The sequence below is a fragment of the Buteo buteo genome, chromosome 12 (assembly GCF_964188355.1).
Source record: "Buteo buteo chromosome 12, bButBut1.hap1.1, whole genome shotgun sequence".
Lineage (NCBI taxonomy): Eukaryota > Metazoa > Chordata > Aves > Accipitriformes > Accipitridae > Buteo > Buteo buteo.
Window position 1 is genome coordinate 21,356,550 of NC_134182.1, and position 25,783 is coordinate 21,382,332.

At 37.2% G+C, this 25,783-nt stretch overlaps 1 protein-coding gene across 2 annotated transcripts in view; it reads right to left on the reverse strand.

Annotated features, from left to right (window-relative positions):
• The window catches only part of ZFAND3 (zinc finger AN1-type containing 3), a 150,405-nt gene that overhangs the window by 29,735 nt on the left and 94,887 nt on the right, over window positions 1-25,783 (reverse strand). For both annotated transcript variants that reach the window (XM_075042941.1, XM_075042942.1), the window contains 2 exons: window positions 24,154-24,333; window positions 14,806-14,871 (listed from right to left, as the gene is read on the reverse strand). In XM_075042941.1, the coding sequence (XP_074899042.1) occupies window positions 14,806-14,871; window positions 24,154-24,333 (246 nt within the window). The remainder of the gene's footprint in view (window positions 1-14,805; window positions 14,872-24,153; window positions 24,334-25,783) is intronic.

Below are 25,783 nucleotides of genomic sequence, written 5' to 3' on the forward strand. Positions count from 1 at the left end.
ACATTACAGCCATTACAAATACACAACTTGCCTCACTATCTACTTTATTTCTGTCATACTGCTCTTAAGGATATGCTGAAAATGTGCCTGGCTTTACAATAAGTACAAAGTCTCTGCATCTCACATTTCATACAAAAGTGAACTGCTTTCTGCACAGTATACAGGTGATAAGTTTTTATTAAGCTGAAATAATTTTATCTGATGTGTGCCTCAATATAGCCTTCTTTTTGATCAATGTCATAGATTACAATTTACACCTTACAAAATACATCTATTAGGCCTAAACTAATATTCAGTACACAATGTACTCCAACTCTGCATGCTTGGCTGTGCGGGAGTCTTGACAAGGAAAAGAAAGGAGTGCGTAATGCATTAATACAGTTATGGAACAATTAGTCCTGTCTTAAATCTCTGCAGAAGATGATCCAAGAGGAAGATCCTCTGAACAGACCGCCCGACTCTCTGAACAGAGATCCTGACTCATACTCCAAGGCAACAGTCCTGTCATACAGACACTTGTTTTCAGAGTGCCTAGAGGAGTAGGCTAGCCTTCAACGTAGTAGGGTGCACCCTTCAACAGGCAGCTTATGTCTGTAACCTGGCTGACTCAGTAAAAACCTGTTCCAGCCCACCTTATTGCCAAAGATGGGGAACTACATGATTTGTAGTTAATCACTACTCAGAGAAACAGATACATGGCTATTTTGAAATAGCTACCTCCCACACATCTTTGCTTCTGGAAGCATAAGCCATTCTGGTAGTTCTCAGAAGCAAATTTGGCATTCTGAATTAAGCCAATGGAAACCATAGTGGTCTGCTTATAATAAAGTCCAAGTAAGGGATTCATGTTTATGAGTCAACCAGTGTCTAATCAGTTAACGAAGCCATGTGTCTTAATGAGAAAAATAGCTACCCTGAGTCAGGCTAGTAGTCCTGTAACTAAAATATTTAATTCTACATTTCCTGTTAATTGGTAATAACTAACTGAATATTAACATAAGTTGGTTAAGATGATAGAAATGAAAATTTAGGTATCTCATCTTTTACAATGCATATCTTTTTGCCATAAATTAAACAGCGTTAACACTGAGGTAAACTTGGCCTGACGCTCAAGGACGGTAGCAGCTATGTGATCACTGATTGCACAGCACCTTGAACAGGCAAGCCCAAGCTAATACTCATTACAAAACGGACCAATAGTACACATGCTTACATCTTCTCATGGGCAAGTACAAAGAGCGAGGAGAAAGCACAGATCAGAAATCAGAACTTTTGGATTCAGCCCTGCATGCATTTCTTCCAGACCATGTTGCCTTCCACGGTACTGACACAAGCAATACAGGACACAAAATAAATCTTCCAGCACCTGGAATATGGCAACATTAAACTTCAGAGATCTGATAGCAAAAGGAAATTGTCACGCATAGCTTTACTACCTGGATTGCAGAAAAAAACCCCTAGGAACAGGGTGAAGTGCTGTAACTAGACTCAAGAGTAAATTCTCAGTGTGAACTATTAATCAAAAATGGCTACAGAGAAGAGGATTCTTTCAGCCAGTGACCAACAGTGACTTTCCTTAGAAGGATGGTTTGTGCAACAACAATTACTTCTTGCTTTGTTTTTAAGAAACATTTTCCACATGCAACTTGCATTTTAGCATTACACCTAAACCAACAAATACCCAGTCCGAGGAGAAAAAAGAAAAGAATGCTTTCCTTTTACCTGCAGATGTCAAAAGTCATAAAACTTTTGTGTAAAAATGAAGAAAAATAGATGAGACATCCCCAAAATTTTACAAAGAAACTGCTCAGCAGAGTAACTGCCATTGAAACTCTCCCATCACAACTTAAATTCAGACTTAAGAAATAAGGATTCTTGTAATCTGTACCTGATAATGGAGATTCTTCTAATTGTGGTGACTCAAATATCAAACTCCCGTTTGAAATGAGAAAACAAAGTAATTCAGCTGAGCAAGACTGAAACTGGAAGCTTGTCTGGGAACAATAAGCAAAGTACTGTTCTTAAAAATTCTACTATGTCTTGGACAGAAACTCACATTTGTTCCTCACTGTCACTGTTCTCGTCTTCATTACTCATGTTCTCCCCTCAAAATTTTCCAAATAAATGGTGTTATGACTGTCAGAGCTGAATCCCATTCTGACTCTCCTGCCATGGAGGAGTTTGCAGGCTGTATGCACATGGCTTCAGTAACAATCATGATGGCTCTTTAATGGCATTTTGGGGAGAGGGTGGGAAGCTCTAAGCCCAGCAGAGATGTGGGATGAGAAAAGGTAACAGAGAAGGAAGAAGGAAGGAAGGAAGGGATGAGAGAGTATTAAGAGGAAGAGGAGCCCTCCTCTGCTGCTGCTTACTTCAAGAACGAGATGATCTGTTTAATCTCTGGTTTGATGACAGCTTTTGAGGCGTTCAGGTTTTTTTTTCTTCTCATAAAGAACCCATCACACTGACAGACTGACATTTATGATCTCAGCTGCCTGTGCGAACACCAGTAAGAGCAAGTAATTAAATGAACCCTCAAACATCACTGCCACCTCCTCTGAAACTATTGTAAAAGGAGCTTGAGCTGTTAAAACCTCTGTCCATGAAGAAACTTGCACAGTCACTGACAATAACTACATAACAGGAATTAACTAAAGTTTGAGCAATATCTTGTTGCCAGTTTCTAAGGTGGTTTTTTTTTTTTCCCCCATCATTATTCCATTTTTAGATGAGGGATTAATTCCCTGGCATGTTGACCATGCATTAGAAACTTAATCTAGATGAAACTGCCTCTTTATAAACCTTTCTTATCACATTTACCAGAATCATCATTTAAAATCATCTCCTCTACTTCAAATGAACCTAAAATTAACATAGTTGTTCCAAAACCCATTTGCTTGTTGGCTATTAATTAAGAGACAGAAATTCAACATTAACATCTTATGAGCCAAGTTTGACAACTGTGACCACCTCAGTTCCTCCCTGTTGCTATATAATGCTGTGGAAACAGTTATTTTGAAACTCTGACATTTACATCAGGACGAACATCTTGTCCTCTCACGCAATCATGACTGCATCTCAAAGCTGTGTCAGAAACCTAAGCACATACCTCTTTGGAAGCACAAGGTGGGTCCCCTGGCCACCAGTCACCCTCCCAAAAGCAACGTGCGCTGAAGTGGAGGGGCTGCCAGCCACAGCTACAGGTTACTTCAGAGAGGGACACTGTGTTGCCTTGTGTCACACATGTACCCTCTCCAAGTATTAAGCTGCCTGTTTTCATAAAACCTCCATGTCAGATTAGTGTTCAAGACCTTAATACCTTTGTGAAATTTGATTAAAATAATCCAAGAAATTCAGATGTTATTGTGGGACAAACTATGGGGGCCTTATTTCCTTAAGAAACCAGGCAGCTGCCCCCCACCCCCAGTGGTTTACGTATGTCAACCTGATTTGTTTTTCTTATCACCAAACTTCAAAATGTAGCGCACTCTAGTTAAAGTTTTATATATGTGTGTGTGTGTGTGTGAATTGAGTATTAATGCATATATTACTGCTGGCATATGATTTCAGGAAAACGTGGGAGCATAACCATACGTAACCATATAATTCTAGTGACATTCCACTTACACATAAGAAAACACTTTTTTTACTGTAGAGGAGACCCAATACTGGCACAGGTTGCCCGGGGGGATGTGGAGGTGTCCATCCTCAGAGGTGCTCAAAACCTGACATCATGGCCCCCAGCCTGCTCTAGGTGACCCTGTTCTTGTGCTAGGAGGTTGGACCAGACGATCTCCAGAGGCCCCTTCCACCCTCAGCCATTCTGTAATTCTAACATTCATGGATGGGAAAAAAAAAATAAAAAAAAATTATATACCAATTCCTTCCTACCTCTCACATTTTTGTTTGTTTTCCTCTAAACCTGTATTGTCAGTACTATCACCCGTCAAAAAGGAAGTATACTGTGCTGCAGTGTAACTTAATGAGGCTATTAACTACCATCTCTAATGAAACAGAAGAGACTAATCTAGTGCTAGTAACCCAGATGAATTAAATGCATGTTGAAAATTGTATGACAAAGTGAACTACATAGGCTACTGCATGCATTTTAGCTAAGTTATAATTAGAAAAAGTGCAAAAATGTCTATTATCCTTTCTTGTCAATAAATTTCATAACTTCTAAATTAAGTGAAAAGCTAATTAGTTTTCATCTCATATTTAGGCTCCTATACTACATCTGTTTTATAGTTAAATTCTTGCATTACTCCCCTCTTTACTCTCTGATGTCAGCATGTCTTTAGTTAATGGAAATGTTCATTTATTTCCCCAAACATTTTTACTTATATACCCAATTGATTCAAACAAGCACATATTTAAATACATTCAGGCACCTGTACTGTACAGTTCCTTTGATAGATTAACTTAGGGCACTTCAATTAGTTGAAACATTTCCTAAAGCAATGGCCACCCCTGTTGCTGCTGACTGAAAGAAGGGCCTTGTTTATTTAGAAAACTAGGCGAATGGGGTTCCTTTCCTGAATTACACCAATGGGCCAAGCTTGTAAATCTCCAGAGTCTACAACAGATGAGTTTGTGAAGAGACAACAGGCTGGACAGTCCTGCTGAGCACTTGGCCTGGTGCTTGCTGTCCATCTCCTGCTACAAGGGTAAACAGCTGAAGAATGGGTTTCAAAACAGCTGCTGACAGTAAAATCATACACAGATAGCGACTGCTAGTGTGTGCAGGCATGAGACTGAATTCCCGTCATCTTGATTACTGGGGGCAATTTATGCAGTAGAGAAGTTTGATTCTATTCTAAGGATGTTAAGGGAAGCTGGTTTGGGTGGTGGTTTTGTTGTTTTTTTTTAATAGCTGACAAACAGCATCTCAAGCCCTTCATATATTCAGATTATTATAAAGAACGAACCTGGAAAAGGCTAGAAGAGAAAAAAGACCACAACACTAAACTCACTATTTAAAAAAAAAATATTTCACAGGTGTCAATTTGAACTTATTTTCTCATTATTAAATTACGTATTTTAGCAGCATAGGGTTAAGGTTGGGAGAGGTACAAAGGTAGATTCTGGTGACAGCTAAAGTTGGAGAACAAATGATATCATAAGTGGCCTGAACAATCAGAACAGGATTATCAAGTGAAGGAATAATGCACAAATACAGATAGCTAAATGAAAGAACTGAAACACAAGAAGGAAGAAAAAAGCTGTAACATGGGAATACGCATGATGAAAAAGTTATGAAGGCAAATCATGAACATTCTGGTCACTCCACAGCACCTGAAGACTGCTTACTAGTATTAAAATATGTATATTTACATATGTGAATATGTATGTGCAAACACATACAAATAAAAACTTACACTGGTTCTGATAAAATGGGAATTCAAAAGCATTCAGCAATATCATAGTTTTGTTTTTGCTGACTTTAATGAGAGCCCTCTTATGCTTTGTGAAATTCTCTAATATTAGATTAACAAGAATAGATAATGCTATAAATATTGCATATTTGCTAGTTGGCTCAAGAGTGAATAAATAAGTGGTGCTGCTTTCCTTCAAAATCCTAGTAGTATATTCCAGTTATGTCCTCATCAATCAGATGGTATACAGTATTCAGGAAGGTAATTCTTCAAACTAATAGCCTAAAACCAGTTCGATATAGAAACTACTTCTTCTGTTATTTTTCATTCATACACTTGAGTTTTTCTTAGTACACCCTTCCCCCCACTGGTGTAATGAGGGTTTTCCAAGGCTAAGACACAGATTCAGAAGAGGAATTGTAAAGAACTCTTGCCTGCTAGCAGTGAAAAAATAGATATTTTCAAAAATCTTTCAAAATTATTATTTATCATTAACTGCAGAACCTCAGTGATGCCATTAGCAACAGAAACCGTGCAATAAGAGACTATAATTCCAAGGACTGTAACTGATTAATGTTAAGGAAAAATCCTAAGAGCTCTTCTATTTTGATAAAAATTTTACTGAACGCAGTAAGAGTAGGTTCTGAAATGTACAGCTAATCTATCTTCAAAATACACTTGGTTTTGATTCAGTTATTTTAAATAAAGCTTAAAATCAGTTTATATTTTGATTGTGTTACTTTTTCTAGCAATTTCTGCAGGGAAAAAAACAACCAGCCCTGGCATAGAAGACAATTTCTGTATACCCAATTGCTGTCTACAATACATCAGTAGTCAGACTGGTTTACTAGGCAGTTCTTACTGTTTTGAAAGGAGATATTTGGGGAGCATCTACACCAACCTGAACCAAAGACCACATCTACACAAAGGGAGAGGTAGAACAGATCAATGAAACTCAGAGGATGCAATAGTACATGCACTGTCCTGTATCTTACATCCAGCTCTTTTTCAACCCTCTTTTGCCCCAAGATCTTGGTCTCATTAGTTATTCCCTGAAATTTATGTTATGGAAAATAATTTGGAACAGTAATAGGAAAAAGAGGTAACTTGTTTGCATGACCATTCAGTGAACATACAAATATTTATAAGACCCTCACTTCATAGGAAGATACACTTTCCCCTGTGTATACTCAACAGGCTTAAGCACACTTCCAAGAGACTCTAAAATTACTTCCATGTATTTTTAAGGACCTTATGAAAATTAATATCTAAATGGAAAACAGTGAAAACTTGTACTTAAAAGCTGTCTGGTGCTCACTGAAATCATTAGTCAGAATAGAGGCCTCTACCAAGTCAGATGAAACCTTTGGGGTGCTGCCCTTGCATCAGAAAGTACAGCAGTAAGAGGATCATAGATTAGCTCCCTGCATGTTACATGTGTTTTAATTTAAGAGAGTAAAAAAAAAAAAAAAGACAACTATAAGTGGCTACATGTTTTTAAATGTATTTCAGACTAGTTATTTAATGCTGAACTTGTTTAAAAAAAAAACAAACAAAAAAACCCCAACAAACCCTCCAGTGCAATAAAATAACAAATTTAAAACAATAAAAAGCTATGTCTCATTTGCTACAGCATATCAGCAGGAAAGTTGTCTGATCTGTACAGATCAGATCAAGGTGCTGACTGCAACACACTGAGGTAAAATCAGTTCAATTCTTCAGGCTGACGAGAGCAGACTTCCTCACAGATTTTGAAGTTAATGATCTCAGCTATTCTTTCCAACATTCGCCATATTGTCTTGCTATTGGGCAAGCTGAATCAAAATTAAAGCAAACTCTTAAGCTTCCCCAATCCTGTTCCAATATCTATTTTTATTATGTTTTAGGACAGGGTTGTAGATGGGAAATGCAAGACACGTGAGCCTGATTTCTTTGCCCTTCAAATTAATGGAAATGCAGTTTGTTTAAAACTATGAGCTGCAATTTTGTTATTTGGGAATAGCTTTCTAGCAGTGCATGGGTGGGTGCTGGTAATTAAACAAGGAATTCAGAGCTGTTGGAAGCGTAATGCCAAGTAAGCTTAATAGATGTATATTCTCTAATAATAGCTATGTACCTAGTGTCAAAAGTCAGTTAACTCATCACAGAGATTCTGATAGTTCTGAAAACTAAACATGGCATGAAACCACTAAAAAAATATTCAACATGAAGTTGTTTAATTTTAATCAAAATATATATAAAGAATAATATATTTACTCTTCTGTTTCAACAAATTCAAGGACAAATCATAGTTCCCTAAGACTTTAATACAAAGATGTGGTCATATCTGAATTTTGAAAGATAATAATCTTAAAAACATGCAATTTTGCATTTGGCAAGAATTTCACCAACTAGACTGAAAACCACCTATCAGACCATAGAGAAAAAGTGGTGAGAAAGCAATAAGGGCAGCAGCACACGTTTTTTCAGGACAGGAGAATATCTTTTTTACCAAAGCTCACTTTGCTTATCCTGCTCATGACCACTGAGAACCCTACTGCAAGGACTGTTCTCCCAGCTCTTTGCTTTGCATTGACCATCCCAACTCTCCCACCTTTCCAAAAGTCTCTCTCCTGGCTCTTCTCTGCAATGCTTGAGGCACTAAATGCTCACCTGTACTTCTAGAGCCTACCTGCCTCAGCTCTCATTAGGTGCTATGAATGCTATTGAGGTTAGACTAAATACCTTTAGTCCATCAGATCATATTTGTTTTCTGTTAGCATCACTGAAAAAATTAGGTTGGAAGGGATTTCTGGGGGTCAACTAGTCCAGCCTCCTGCTTGATGCAGAGTAAACATCAAAGCTGGATCAGGTTGCTCAGGGCCTGGTCCAGTCCATGTTCAAAAATTTTCAAGGACTAAGATTTCACAGCCTCTGTGGGTACCTGTTCCAGTGCCAACTAGAGGCAAAAAAAAAATAATCTTTTCCCTCAGTCTGCCAGCTATACTCTAACATAGCTAATCCAGAGACAGTGTTTACTACTGTCCTGTCATCTGGTATTACCTTTAATTTGACTTTTGAAATAACTCCTACTGGCTTACAATTCGATGTGAACTCCTCTCAAAAGATCATCCTGTCCTCTTGACTTAAGCACCTTTTCCTCAAAGTTGTTCTACTTTGAATGTGGTCTTTTTCATAATGGGATTCACGATATGGAAATGAAAACAGATGAAAAATTTGAATCAAGAGCAGCAAAAAGAGATAAAGACAAGTGAAAGCTGACGAATGGAATTACAAGTAATCAAAAAAAGTCTTAAAAAGGTTATTTGGTGAAGTAAGAATGAAAAAGGAAGGTTCAAGGACACATCCAAAAAGCACAAAGGATAAAAGATGAATTTGGGTGATTTAAGAGGATAAATAAAGGTAGTAGAAGTAACAGTTTTAAGTAGCTGGAAAACATTATCCATTAGGATGCTGGACTTGAAAACTTAGACTCTGAATGAACTGACAACATGGTCAGATGTCAGAGTTGGGAGTATTATGGGGTACACAGTGGTGTTTGTCTCAGCACCTGCTGGGAGGTTATACAGGCCAAGAGACCCTTATTCCCCATCCACATATACATTTTGATTATTATTTTTTAATTCTATTGTACTGGCTAGTTTTTTCCTCCTCACAAGGGAGGAAAAGCTTGTTTCTCATAACCTATCCACCCCTGTATAACCAAAATCTAATTCAATTGGTACGCATTTCTGCCACTCACACTAGCATACACCGAATCTCACTTTCTGCACAAGGTAGCTAACTGCAAAGCTACACTGATATACCACACAATGGGAAAGCAGCAATCCTCTGTTACTGAGGTCTTCCTGTTGTCTTTAGAAAGGATGCATTAGTAACATGGAGATCATATACGACTGCCTTACATGCTCTTCAGAGAATGAATCTTAGTACAGTTTGGGGGAACACAATATTCTAAAATGGGAAACATTAATAAACCTGTAAATGAGCATATTCATCTATTTATCCTATTCCATAACAGTAATTTTGTCTTATTTCTTAAGGCCAGCAATGCTTTCATGAATGACTCAACAGATTGATGAGAAAAAGGAGTTATTCCTAAATAGGAATTACTCGCACATTTTATAAACACCTTCAAAACACTGTTTGTAAGAATTTCTAATTCATGTATATAGCATGTGAAATAGGGCCTCCAGTCACATTACATTTTTTGTCCCTTTGGCCACTTCAACTATCTAGCTTCCTCACTTTACGAACAATGCAAAGGAAAGAAACACCCGGGAACCAGTAAGTGTGAAAGTTAATTTCAAAGACATACTGACTACGAAAAGGGTGAGTTTCCATTCATCTCAGTTTAGTGTACTTTAACACAGGCAGATGTAGGTATTCCTGTCCAAATACCATAAGATGATAGAAAAATAATCTATTTATTTTATCCTGGCTGTACTGAATAGACAAGGATAGGAGTCACTGTTCTCACATGCTGTCATGCTGCTGCACACCTTTTCATTTCTGAATGTTGTATTTTTTCCACTACTCGGAAGAAAATTCTCTTCAGAAGTAAACAGCATGAGTGATTAATGTATGAACTATGAAGATGCTTGCAAAACTTCTTTTTAGATTAAAGCAAGTACAGGCTAAATTTCAAGGCATTTTCTTTCACTATGGTTTAGTAAAGAAATGATTTAGATGTCTAGCACAGAAATGTGCTAGACTGTGATAGATAAAAGATCAAGAAAGACTTTTTTGTGAATATTACCAATTAATGTGTGCTAACAAGCTCTTAAAAACCTTCCCAGGAACAGCTGAAGTTTTTGTAACTCAGAGGCAAGGATCATCACAGCTATAGCTGACTTTTAACAAACTTTTTGATATATTGACCCCAAACCCATCTCTTTAGATTCTCCAACCACACTGGTCATAACACATTTAGTCTAAAATGCATGGGATGCATTTAGTGAAAAAGATAGTTCAGGTGACCATATCCACTATTTTTAATGAATGAGGATGATTTTGTAAAGTTGAACAAGGTGATAGTGAAAATAAATGCTACAATTGCAGCAAGTCCTTAGATTTCTTTACACATACAACTATTATGATCCTCACCATTAGGAAGATATTAATCTACAATAATCATCACACTTTGAGAAGGCTCTTAGATAACCAGTACTGGCAACTAATGCAAAGTATACATGCAAAAAAGCAAGCTTGTGCAAAAAAGCAAGCTTGAGTATATGTGCTAAAGCTCCTTTGAGCAGGAGAGGAAACCGATCTGTCCATCCAGATAGATATGGAAGCACAGAACAGATAATACAACACATCACAGAAATAGGCAATAAAATGAGATAGTAAAAACCCATCAACATATATCATCTGATCATGGTATGGTGTCATCTCCCAGCCTCTATTAGCTCTTGCTGCATCAGTGCAAGTCCCAGACACTTTATCCTGTTTATAATTGCTGATGAGCAGTAATAAGGCCTCCATGCCTCAGCTCCTGTCCGTTCCACTTCAGCAACCACCTACTAGGTTATAACTTTTATTTACAGCCTTGCTTGATGCGCTGTTCTATTAGTACAGCTGGAAACTGGTGGTGGCGGGAGCATCCCTAATGGGCACTATTATTGCCAGGGCTGGGTGATTTATTATGCTGCTCGAAGGCTGTTCTATCATCACTTTTCTGTTGGTGAGAGCTCCAAGAAGGTTGGATTTCTAACACAATGCCCTCCAGAAGTCAAATACTAAAGAACACCTTAAAAGTCCCTTGGAACACCAATGAAAAACATACCTCAAAGTTGTTTTAATGTTATAAACCCCCTCGAATAATATTTTGCATATTTTTTGCTAAGGACCTTAACACTTAAGAGCAATTTAAAACAAAAAATTAGTGGTGTAGCAGGTCTTTTTGTCCTTACTCAACACAGAGATTGACAAAAAAATCATGCAAAAGTAATGATATCTTGGTTTTGGCTCTGGCTGAAAATTTGTATGCTTCTATTTCCACAACCTGCCCTTTCTATAACTCCTAAAAGGCTGTCCTCTTGATTGTACAGGTTCAGTCTCAAAGTATTTAGATTTCTGGCAGTGCTACAATCAAGCACACGCCTATAGTATATCAATAAAGCCGAAACTTCAAAAAGGACCATGCCACCTGCTTAATTGCTTTGCTTGAGCAGTGGAAGAATTATTTCCATCTTCTAGACTCAAATTTTAAACTACAGTAAGCATAGAGCAATGAGACAGATACTGTAATCTCATACAATATAAATACTACCATCTAGGACAGATATCCTCATAAAATGTGAGCTATCTGCACATGTAACTATACAAAATGTTGAAGATGGACGTTTCTCATGAACTGCTACTGAGAAATAAAGTACTTAAAAACTCACTGACTTTATGGATATAATGTATGACTTGATTGTATCATTACTGCATTTTATCTGCCTGTTTCTACTACTTTCTCTACCACACAATTAAAAATTAACTGAGTGCACTCACACAGTTCCACTGATTTTTTCCAGGTTTCTTTAACTGCATGAAAATGTTTTTAAATCTGACTGTTTAGAATTGCATATTAAATCATCATTAAAGTTGTACAGCAGAAAAAGAAGAGTAATATGCCACTTAGTACTGCACTTTCACAACATGGGGACCCAATATAAATGGGATCTGGATGCCTTACTGATTAGAGTAAGCCTCACAGTATCATCTGCCATCAACGTAACATTACCTAACCATTAAGAAACAAATCAAAACACATAGGAAGCTATACACTAGGCCACACAGTCCTATCTATTTTCCTACAAAATCTTCAGACCGCTGGCTCTCAAAAACCTTTGAGGCATCATCCAAACGAATGATTGCAAGGCTTTATTCATTCTTTTCATTATAATCCTTGTCCTGTGGGCACACTTTGGAATAGAAATACTTTTTACCACAGCAATGATTCTGGTGAACAGGAGGAGAAAAAACGTACTATTTGGTGTCATAATACAATTTTTTATCTAAACAGCTCCTTCAGCATGCAGGTTGACAAGTACATGAGGTAAAAACTCTTTTTTTTTTGGTAAGAGAACTTTTCCTGCGTTTTGACAGATTTATTGTTTTGATCTTTCTTCAATGGTTACATTAGTGCTAATAAAATATGAAAGGTTTATGTCTTCCTTAATATCCTCCTGATGGGAACCTGCATACAAGATAAGTAGGTCAAATTTCTAATTTTCTGTCTCAAATGCTACTATATGGCAGACTTTAAGGAAAAAACTATGCTTGAAGGGGGGAAAAAAATTACAGATGAATTCCACCAAAACATTCTTCCTTCAAAGCTCTTCCAAGCAGAAGAAATGTAGAATACTTACAGAAAAGAGTCTTACACGCAATGTGTAGTATTGACAAATATTGCTTGTATCGCTTAAATAGCTGCCTAGGAAGGGACACTAAGCTGAAGTGAATGTAGTGTGAAATATTCACCTACATAGTCTGCTCCTTCTGCCTGAAGATGGCACACCATTTCTGGGTAATATTTTGCAGCCAATGTTTTCTTGTCAATCCCCATATTTATCTGGATTCCCAAAAGCAGACTTTGAAAACATGGTAACTTATTTTAAAAATGAAAGTTTGCTGAAAATTCAAGCTCTGGAGAAGAAAACTGTAACCCCTGGTAAGAGGTTTATTAGTGTAAGGGACTACGAACAAAATATGCAGATCATTGAGCAAATAATGTAAAAAAACATTGGGGGAAATTGAGGTAATATACAATCATTAGGTTTAGTTGACTGAAGATGAAACTTGTGGCATCAAATTAAGATCTCCTTATTTTCTTGCTAAACACACCAAATGATTAACATACAAGCGTGTAGGGACCAAACATTAGCATAAACCAAAAATAAGAGAACTACTGAGCAAAGTTAGCCAAGCATTTAATGGATGTTTTTCAACATGTCTAGTAGCTTCATCTGCTTTATTCTAAGAAGCTTTTACTGTTGCCATTTGACACTCCAAATAGTGGACTTGCCTTTTTGCTAATCACAAGCACTTTTTTTTTTTAAATATTCACATAGTACTCTCAGTTTTCAGTATCTATAGCATCACAGAAAGCTTTTAAATTACCCTGCAATGAAAACCAGAGTTAAACATTAAAACAGCTAACTTATAAAGAAAATATAATTTAGTAATACCATGAGCACAGCAGATTAGTTTGCAAGGGATACAGTGGCAAACATTCCATCTTGTTTAGGTATACCTCCATGGCTACACAGAAAAGAAAATCCACAATCTTCCTATTCTGGAGGAGTTGGATCCAGTATCTTCCAGTGCCAAACTTAGAGAGTTCTTTGGCAAACAATACTCACAGCATTGTCACAGATTATCATGCACTACTTGAGAGGTCTGCACCTGCACTAAGTGCAAAGTAACGTAGCTTCTCTTTAACCTTCCTTCACTGCTGACCAAGCCCACACATTCGCTGCAAGCTAACAACATGCATATATGGAATAACTACAGTTTAGCTAAACATACAGTAACTTGAAACACTTTTTGAAAGAATAACTTCAGAGGAAATTTACCTTGAACACCTGAAAGAGCAAGAGCCTTTAATCAAACAGGAATACCCTTCCTTTCTGCACACTCAATACAGCTCAATTGGTATATGAATGCAAGCATAGGCAGAAATTATTTCAGGAACACAGACTGCTAGAACGTTACCACTACCTAGATGCCTGCCACTGCCACTCCACAGGAGGTTATGGCTTCCACAGTGGTGCTGGTGGAAAGGATCGTATGAGCTCTCCTTAATCCACGCAAAATCAAAGTCTGAAAAAGATCTGAGCCAACGCTTAACTTGGCTGCCTGCCTGAATGAGTGCTCACACGATTCTTCGTGACAGATCTGCTGCAGAAGCAGCAACTTCAGCCTGGCAATGACCTAACATGTCACTACTAACACTAGCTCTGTGAGAGATTATCCATCTATACCCTCCATGTAGAAATAAAGCCATTGAAAGGACCCAAAGCAGGTAAAATTTAGTCTTAATGCAAGCATCAGCTGTCTATACTGCATCTTCCATCAGGGAAAGTAAAGTCAATATACTCCAAACAGTTTTCTACTCAATAATTTGCATTTAAAGGGGAGATTTCCAGAACACTATCACAATCATTAGACTTAAATCACACCGATTACTCCTGTATGTATTATGTTTACAAAGACTAACTGAAAACATAGTACATTTATGGAATTATGTTTAACAGGACTCTGAGATGAACCATCTGCCATACAAATCCTTTTATACATACATTTCTGACAGCAAAGCAACAGTATTTATTTTTGTTTGGCATTCACCAGATATAGTTCCTTCCCTTGACTATTAAACTATAACCATACAGCTACATATCATGCAAAACCTAACTCCTCGATCCCCACAAACACATACCTGAGTCGCAAGATCTTTTGGTTGGTGTGGTTAATGAGGCATGAGCTGTACCTGTGCATGGCCCACCTGGAAACAGAGAAGACAACATGTCTCAAAATACCACCTATATTTAACATTTACAAGAACATCAAGATTATACTTAGGAATATAAAATGCTGAGTAGCACTTGTGTTTGGAAAGCACATATAGAAGCAGTCTACTATTCTCAGTATTTCTTTCCCAGTCAAATCTGAATATGTCTTGCGCTGAAAAAATAGATGAGAAGTTGGGACAAAAAGACAATTTATGTTATACTTTATAACTATTTCAAGAGGCGGGTTTAGGAAAATACACACTGTAATTGCAATTTTTCCAGCATTGACAAAGTTACTGTTTATGTCAGAACAAAGCTAGAAATGTATCTAACCCAAAAGTAACACAAGGGACAAAGTGATCAGCTCCCTGATGTCAACAGAAACCTTGTCACTGTCTCCCGTGAGATAATGACTTTGCCTCTTATCTTGTTCTCATTATGTTTTCAAAGCGTGGCACAAGCATATGCTAACAAACTCTTTCCAGGTTTTTTTTGTTGAACTCTGGACTCTTGCCCATACATCTGGTATCTGCTTGGTAGTAAGTTGCTTTCTGGCTTTTTTCTTAACATGCATCATCGTTGAAGAGTTCTCCAGAGATCTTATTAAAATAGCAACCAATTGAGTGTACTCAGCAACTTGCAGTAAAAATAAATAAATAAATTAAAATAAACCCCATACAGTGAACCAAAGACAAATTGACAGTAGCATTACCAGTGGTAATAACACATCATAGCTTTGATAATTGGATATTACAAATTGGATGGTGCTAGAGCGCCTAAAATTAAGTTAGATCTAGTAGAGTTGGCTACCAAAATACCCATAATCAAGTTTGCACTGGACTGCTGGTGATATAGTAGTACCATGCTGACAATACAACAGAGCTTATGACAGGATAACCTTTAACATAAGTCTTCATGCCCCGAAAAATACTTCCTTCCTCCCTTTTTTTTTTTTTTTTTCCAGTCTTTGCATATCTGGAAAGCAACACCGTGGCTTTGGCAATGTTCTTCTCTTTTCAAATATTTTTAGACCACAGCTGCCTCTTAAGATGCAGCAGCTCTTCTCTAAATAATTTTAGTTACATTCTCCCAGTTTTCACTCAATAGACATTAACACGCATCATCATTGTGGACTATCAAATAAGACTAATCCTTGCAATTATTGTACAGTAAATATTTACACTAGTTGATATTTTCAGCATCCTACTAAATATCTTTATTTCTCACTCCTAAAGTACAATAAGTTGGTATGTATCCTGCACTTCCCTGTGTCACGGTTTTTCTTTTATTTAATCTTCCCTCATTAGGTATTACTTTCATATAGCTTTGATTTGTATAGCACAGCACCAGAGTTTCAACAAAGAATATCTTGGGATTTGCATGCATGTACACCAGTGCCTAATAACCAGCGAAAGTGGCATGTCTTTTGCAGCACTTCCTTCTGCTACTGTTTTTGTTCCACCATTAAAAATGTCATGCATAATTCAATACTAGGTAGTATGAGCTTGACTGCAATTCTATGTGGAAGTCATTATGTTGAATCTTTTGGTATACATAATGGCTAATACAGGCATCTTTGTATTATTTGAAACAGGGCAGTGTATTTCCCACAGCTTTGATAAAAATTCCGCATGAAAGAAAAGGGAAGTCAGATAATAGCAGAACACCTGTCCTTCTTGGCTAAACACAAAGGTAGGCTTATAACTTCGCATGATTCAGGATATATCTGCACCTTCATTCCCCCAAAAATAAGTGTTTCAAGGGAATTTAACTGTGGTACATAAAACACTTCAGTGCACAGTGAAAGGCCACTCATGTCTAGCTTCTGACATAACCCACAGGGCTGTAGACAGCTATTTTTTCTCAGCACAAACAAGAGATTAAGATGGAAGAATAAAATTATCTTTCTACTCTATATCCAATTAACTGAGTAAAGAATAGCTTCTGCTTCTATTTTTTTCCAGTGTATAGTTTCTGGCATTTGCAACTCCTCTTCCAAACAAAAGCAGCCACTTCCCAGCAATAATGTATTCCCAAGAGAAGATGATTAAAAATGCAAAAATACTAAAAGCTACTGTAGAAATTAGGAGAATTGTGAGAATCACCAACTTTGCAAATTCCAACATAAAATTAATAAAGGACAAAACAAGATCCTTTAACTTGAACATTATCATATATTAAAAAAAAAAAGATCTTGTTAATGTAGCTGCTATGGTTTTGGCTTCTGATACCCCTAGCCTTCTGTAACTTACTGTTAACTGCATTCTAAATATATCAATTTGGAAAAACAGGTTCAAAACCAGTTTCTCTGCTAACTCTCTGAAGTAGTCAAATTTTATGTATTACTTATATTTCTCTATATATGTTAGTATTGTTATTGTTTACTGTTGTAATTTCTGTATGTTTAAATTGACCTTTAGAATGCCTTTCTGCATTGTCCACCTCCCTTCCTGAAAGATGGTAACAATTGCCAAGTACCACCCGTCCTACAGGACATACCCTGAGTCAAGGTAATTTCTTGTCTCCCTTTCCTGAAGTCTTTGTAAAGTGAAGTGACTCCACTCAGTCAGAACTTCCTGTGCAGGAAAAAGTGAAATACTAGGGTAACCCCCCTATTCTTGCTGTTCCAGGAAGTGCTAAGTTTGAACCCAGAGTACGTGCGTCAGGTGTATTTGAACAGCACTTGGAAGCACTTACTGAGCAGAGGAAGAGATGCAGAATGGAGCAAAACCAAGTTTGTACAAGAGTAGAAAGTCTAAGATTACAATAATACACTGAAACAATTACAGGTAACTCAAAAACTGCAAGCCAGATAATGAACAAACATGAAAAATAAGTGAAGGAGCCTGAAGCTCAGTAACACTTGATCACAGTGACAATAAGCATGCCCGAACACTACTTTTAGCTTTCAGTACCTGTGATGGTTCCTTCCCAGAAAAAGCACACCAACTCCCTGCATGCAATGGGCTGGAAGAAGGTAGTAAGAAAGAGCTGAATTTCCCTCGACAGCACTGTTGTAGCCAGGACAGGGAGAATTGCATGGCTATTTGCAATACAGGAAGGAACCCACCTTTGGAAACCTGTCCAAACCAGTAATCTAGTTGTGCATTTTCAGAATTGGTAGAGATATAATCTAATCAATCTACACAACAGAGTTTTAAAGCAGTCGTTGATTATAAACACCAATACATAAACAAAGGGGAACATAAATCTCTAAATTCAGTCTGCACAGACAGAAAACACTCTCTTTAAGGAAAAAAAGCAAAAGAACTTTACGGCACTTAAGTACTGCTTATTTGCTGCAGAATGGGTAAGCTGCATGATAATTTAAGTGATGTCATTACTAAACTGGTAAGACGATTATATCATATACAAACACACACTTTTTAAAATCTAGTTTTACAAATCTGCCATTATTTACTTTTGTGGATTTTCCTCTACATGCAGCTTTTGGAGAAGGAAGGGAAACCTGGACTGCTTTGTTGGTACTGAACAGCTGATAAATTTAACAACTCTAACAAGGTAAACAGAGACAGGATTCAGATTACACTTTTTTCCCTGCTATTGTCTCACTCCATTACCTGCTTTTCCTCAGTTTCCTCATTTGTAAAACAGGCATGATACCTTCCTACTTTATAGGTGTAAGCTGAAGTGTAAAAAAGTGCTTTTGAAACCAGCAGTTAAATTATATTATTATAAATAATTTTTACGTAACCTTGATAGCTGTGCAGCTTTAACCCACATTTTTGTGTGACTGTGTTTCTGTTTCACATTCTGTGGGGTCCTTTCATTTTAATAAATGGGAGCCTAGGATACACTGTCTATTCTGCAGTGTGAAGCAACTATAAATCAGGGGGAACAATTAACAGTGGTACTATTCCACTGGTCTTCATTGTTTCAAAATTATCATGCCACAGACATGGAAAGAAATGTTCGTTTCATAAATCTATGTACCAGATCTTTGCTTATGATGTTAGAAGAACCAGAAACGTTATTTAAATGAAACTGGGACTGTAAGGATTAGATTGAAATTTACAGAAAGATCCTCACGCCATGAAAGACGATGAAGGCAACACTTCTACTAGACACTATTTTGTTCAAATTTTTAACTGCCTATATGTGCTGTACTGGCACCTAATACTAGTGGCATTTCTCAAAAGACAACTCAGCCCACAACTCAATATGGTTTTGTATTTTAAAGCATTCTTGCAAACTCCCAGAGAAAAAGTGCATCAACCCTAAAAAAAAAATAAATGTATTTTGTGATGAATATTCAGGCAAATCCAGGCTTGATGATAATTCAAATGAAAAACTGAATTACTGTTAATTTTAACATTTAAAAAAGTACCACAAGGCTATTTGTACATAGCATTTTATGAAAACAAGGCTAAACCAAAACAAAACAAAAACCCCCATCTCTTAAGATGTAAAACACCTTTTACTATTATCTAACTTGATAAAAGAAAAAACCTGAGAAAATACCTAGTTCTTATTCTGTGGCACAGAAATCCAAAGATGACTGTAATATCAAAAACCAGCCAGGTACATATTCTATATTAGAGGTGTGTCCTCTCTTGCTCTGATTCAAGACACACAAAATTGAGCACAAGAAGAAAGAACACATGACAATCTTGGGAGTTAATAAGGAAAATTAGAATTATTCATCATCAACCTAGCTGCAGCTTTCTCAGTTATGTTTGGGTACAAGTTTAATTGCAATATTAAATGATGTGGATCAGGTAGGCTAGTTTTGTACTCAGCATAATTTTAACAGTTACTGCATTCTTTTGGATTAGAGAAAAACATACAAATTGGTATCAGAATAAATCAGGTTAGCAACAAAGCAAATTATTTTCTATAACCATCTGTGACAAGCAAGAAAAAAAATAGGGAGCTAGCTTGGACTGTTTATACATTTAATACTTTATAGAAGTGGGCGTGCACATAACTTTCAATCAGAGATGAGCCAGAAAACAAATTTCCCCATAGCCAGAATTACAAAAAAAAAAAGGCAGGATATACAAAACTGACTCCTACTGCAGTGAGCAACTGAATTCTCAAAGCCAAGGCATTTAGAGAAGTATACAATGGATAGCACCCAAGAGCAATTGTCATTTTAAACATCACTGTCCTTAAATAAAAGGCACAAAATGCAATTAAGGATATCGCAATAATAATTCAAAATATGAAGTATTTTCAGAGCATAATAGGAAAGCTGTCATCTCTGCTGACAAACTCAGGCAAAATGCAAAAAACTGTGAAGTCATTATAAATTGGTAGAAACCTTTTGCATAGTGTCAGAGAGAAGGCCACTCAACAAAAAAGAAAGAAAAGAAAGGATGCACTTGTTTATCCATTTTTCATAAGGTTATGTTGAAAAAACTGATGTAAGATTTTTTTTTTTTAATTCCAAAGATAGAAAAAATATCATTACTTTTCTAGTATTATAGCCTGTGTGGCTTTTTACACAGTCATGCTTCAACAAGCCATGAAATTTGGAGTATAAACATCCAATAGGTGCAGTAGAAAAAACAATCTCTCACCTTTCTGCCAGAGATCTTTTACAGAAGCCTGGGGCATCTCTGTCTCAGATGTAGTTCACTTAATGTACATAAAATAACTTCACCAAATAACTTCATAATTGGGGGTATTTCAGTGCTTGCAGCACATGTAAATGCTTAATAAAATAAACAATGTTTTAAAGCATTTTTCAAACTTGTCTTGCAAATTTAAGTGTTTGAGATAAACTAATGATGTTTTAAATACTTAGCTTGACATGGAACAGTTCAAATTCTGGAGGGTATACAATAACTAGTCAAAATTTACAGACATTCAGTCCTGAAAATTCATATTTAGGCATCTAAAATTCAGCATACACAGAGGTAAGGTGTGGTCAGTGATCGTCACCACCTTTCTCCGCTGAACTCTCCAGTGTATTTTTTGACATTTACAGCAATAACTCAGATCTTTGTGTATCTTCTTATAAAGTCTTCAGTGTAGAAATGTAGAGCATTTAACTGTTCTAGAAACATCAGCTATTCTTTTTGTCCTTTTTCAATGATGGTTCTTGCTAATTCAAGGAGGCCAGAAAGAGTTAGGCACATAATTAAAATAAAATCATGTTAACTGAAGCTAAGACCTACTGAAATATCAAATCTGATCCAGCTGCCAGAGTCAGAGTTGTTCACATTGACATTTTTCCTGTCACATGACACCACAGTTAGTTATAAACCTGCATAGCATCAGCTTTAGGTCTACTCATACAGTGACAGAAAAATAATGTGACAGCCCCAAAGAAAGCAATGAAGGCCTGGAACTAAGCAAAAGTATTTCATGTGCGGTGTGACCTTTTCTTTACCAAAATACATAGAACCTTCCTTAATAAGCTAATTTTTTTTTTTAAAGTGTGCTGGTGGCTGGAGGTAGGGAGAGAGAGAAGCAAGGGCGGTTGTCAAATCTCTTTTTTTTCCTGTCTGTTAAAAATAAACAAAAACTCTGCCCACCCAATAAAGGAAACCTTTGACAAAGCAACTGGCTCATATGATGACTGACACTTTTTGTTGATTGTAACTGTAAGGCTGAGAACTACCTTTCATCTACGAGGGGGAGAGATATTAATCAGCAAAGCAGCCACTGGGGTAGGTGATTGTTCAGAACTGAGGGTGGCAGGAGATGGAAAGTCACTACAACCTGGTTGTGTATATAAGACACTTAGGAATGCAAATGCAACTCTCACAGAAAATCAAAACAGTAACAAAAGGCAAAAATACTTGCATATTGTCAAACTGAACTCCTGCAAAATCCACTCCAGGGAACTTTTCTCTTACATCATTCATTCTGTGTTAAAAAAGGAAATGGCTACTTAAAAACAAGTACACCCCCCCCATCACTTTCTCTGACACATACCATGAATCTTACCACATAAGATTTCTATGGTTCTCTTCAGTTGTCGTAACATGAATGGAATTTGTTAATTGTGTAAATGACTTGCTGCAATTCTGTCTGATCTGTTCACCCTATGGACTCAAGTACTATGGAGAATGCCTTGATGTGAGACTCTCCTCAAAAGCTTAAAAGGGAAGAGAGGGGAGTGGAATGCACCATGAGAATCCTTCCCGAGTACTCCAATCTTTCCACACTTTGATAGGGATTACCATAATGATCCCATACCTTGGTTTCTGGTGAATTACCAGAGTTCTATTCGGAACAGCACATAGCTGCACATCATCTCATGACACTGCAAAACATCAGTCTCTGAAGAACACAACTGTAATGAGAGCAGTGCGTGCTTTATAGAACTTGCTGCAAAATAAATAAATATTGCACAGAAAAAGACACTCTAAAATTATAAGACATTTAAAGTTTGGGCATTCTCCATTACGGGAAAGAATCTTCCACACTGAGGCCATTATCCATCAGAAAAGCTCCATCTGTGTATAATTATTTCTGATAAATTATATTGAGCTTCATTAAAGAGGTAGTGGGGATGTGGGAGAAGACAGAGAGAGCTCAAGCTGTAAATAAATCTCTCCACTGTATTTCACTTAAAATCACCCCAGCAGGAAGTCATGAAGGATTTTTTTTAATAGGTAATATTTTCAAATGCTCTGCAGGCTGTGCTGCCTAATATCCATCACCTTCAGTATATGTTCACAAGCTTGCAGCAATTCAGGATGAAGGACAGCATTTAATTTCCTTCCCTTCTTCCCATCCCTGTAATCACCTTCCCACTTACCCCCAAGTCCTTCTCGGCCACAAAAGAAACACTTTGTTGTAACACAAATTAATTCCTAACTGAACAAATTTTCAGAAAACCTGACCCAGTAAACACTGGAGAAGCACCCCGTAACACCAAATAGCAGATCCTGGCTAATAAGCCAGCAGAGGTGCTGAAGCCCCCTGCCCTATGAACGCCCAAATGTGTTGCTGAAGCATAACGTTTTGCTAAATTCTCTAGGAAGGTTGTTTTAAGGCCTTGTTTTTACAGCAGACTAGAGGTTTCCCCTGAAGAGGCGCTGGACAGAAGGAAGGGACGATGGGTGATCAGCAGCAACTGTGTATGCGAAGGAGAGACAAGAGTTACATAGCAAGTTTAGTCTTATTACAAGAACTGGTATCAGAACATTCACATTTGAACCCTACTGTATTTCTGACAATAGTCTCAGATAGAAAACAATAACTCAAATTAAAAATTTTATTTTCGTTAGTCTAATAAACTACCACAATCCCAAAATGACACTTTGTGCTCTGTCCACAGCCAATCTACATACGTAAAAAGTATATGCAAAGTCTACATACCTGTAAACAGAATAAATACTTCAGCAACTCAGCAAAACCATCCTATGCAAATAGTTAACACAACTGAAAACAAGTGTAGCATATCAAAGATTTTTTTAGTCCTAGTGCTTTGTCAGCATTGTTATTTCCAGCAGTTGCCTCAATGCTGAAGAACCAGAGTAGCTCTCGCAGATTTCCCACTAAAAAACAAGCAAGTTTTTCTTGCAATATGTACGTCTATTTACCAGCCACAATGTAAAGTAAACTCAGCTCAAGAAGGATTCTCTCCATAGAGCACCTTCTAAAATAAAACTACAGTTGGAGGAAAATGAAACTGCAAATTACATATTTGACCTTAAGCTGTAGAACGCAGATTTTAAAACTCAATATATTAGACACAGGATGAACTTAGAGAGAGGTTTAGAATAATTTAAAAGACAACTTTATCTCACTGTGTTTGCTAATCTTTAACATTTTAGCTTACCTTCCGGGAGAAATTTTGCCTGACAGAGTTCAATAAATAAGAACGATGGGTCATGAAAGAAGAGATGGATTACCACATGAAACTTAAGTTTTATGCAAGTAACCTAGCAGCAGTCTAGACAAGCATTCATTAGTCAGTGCTATGTGCAACTGCAATAATTAAAAACCAAAAGGTTTTAAAGTCAAATTTCACAAGATATTGGATTTTATTCTTGTATATAAATATTAATTTACCAGTAATGTGAGGAGTTTCTCAAAATGAGTGCCTCAAAATCGCAATTAAATTGTATACTGCAGTTCAAACAGCTGTAAAGTTAGTTAGAAACCCCTGTGACCCCTTTTAATCTGTTCTTGGTTAATGCCATCAATGTCTATTTTGTGAATAACTTCTAACCTTTCCCTTTGCCCCAGAAGACAGGCCATTTACTTCCAAAGGAAGTCAGTGAAACATAAGGCCGAGAATGAAGCAAAATGTTTATGCCTCCTTTGCTGTCACTTAGGACTCATGCACTTACATTCCTCTTTGCTCGGTGAAGTTACATTCAGTTCTGTCAAAAGTTGCTGGTTGGAGTTAGCGGCCTGCATGGTTAGAGAGGTATTGCTGTTGTCACTGTTCGTTTCTCCAGAGAACAAATCTGACTGGCTGTTGCTTGTGCTGGGAGTAGAGTCGTCGTCTGGCTGCTTCTTCTGGAAATCTGTCAAAACCAAGATTTCATATGTCATCCCACTTGCTCAATCTAATTATCCAATTTTACACAATAAACACTCAGCATAACAAAAATAACCCCAAAACACTGCCAGAGGTATCATCATTCTGATCATTTGTATATGTCATACAACACAGAGTAGCCTTCAAGTTTTTCCTTTACATTTAAAATAGCTTACAAGTTATTTGTTGTTGAAGAACAAAAAACGTTTTCAGAACTACACAAAGTTCTTGTTTCCCCAGCCATTCAAGAGCATCCAAAGCTTACCACTGCATATATCAGTATACAGCACATAGCATCATTTTAAAAATAGTTCACACGAAGCATGTACAAAAGCATAAAGGAGCAAACATCGGATGAGGGAAGGACTAAGGCATGTAATGCAAGTATAAGGAAATGATACACTTCTCTAAAAACAATATTTCTCACTGCTGTTATATAAAATCCCACCAAGCAACAGTTTTGGTGAAGCTAGTGTAGACAGCTAGGGTTCCAGGTTAGCATGGGGGAGCTGGTGAGGAATTGCCTTTGCATCACTTGTTTGATGTGTGTGCATGTTTCCTCCTTCCTCTTTCCTTCACTTACTCCAACACTGGTATTAGAAGTTTCTCATTGATCTATGACCATAGAGTTAGATATGAGAAGTAAATCACTGCAATACATTAGAGCTATGTACAAATGATTTGGCTTCAAAGTTTTCCTTTATTTTCTTTTTGGTCAGCAAGTTGCCAAGTCACACTACGTCTCCAAACTGCCCCCATAGTCCAAATTTTGTGCCTTTGATAGATGCCATCCTCAGGCTGACCTTGCCTACAAAGCAGATTCAGGTTTGAAGGGAAATAGTCTTTTCCTTTTTAAGTGCAAATCCTCACTTGAGGGCTTTTTCCCAAACCCACAGTCTTGGTACCCAATTGATTACAGCATTAATCTCAGTTCCTACCAGCTACACTACTGGATTTCAGTCTGGCACAGCTCTGCCACTGGATGCCCCCCAGAAACACCCCTCTCAGGCAAGTGGATTTTGGTTTGCTTAACATCCAGTTATTCTCACAGTGCAAAGGCTCCTCTTCCTTTTAAAGAGACAGTTGAAGATGAAGTGCATCACCTCTTGGTATTCCTAAATACTTTTTTTTTTTTAAATGACATACAAAGGCAGAATTTATTCATTATGCAAACACATACATAAATCAGTATTTGGTTGCTCATTATTATGTCATGACACAGAGGAAAACAGAGCAGTCCACAAATGTGTGCGGATGATGTGTTAGAAACACAGGTTGCCAACATGAGTCACTGGGATTGGGAAGCACTACAGTCAAACAGTCCCTAAATGCTGATTTAGGATTTAAGTGATTTGCCAGAGAAATTAAGCTGTAACTTCTGCTCTGGAAGAGTCAGCCAGAAGTCCAGGTTGGAGAGGAACAAGCTCAAAGCCAGG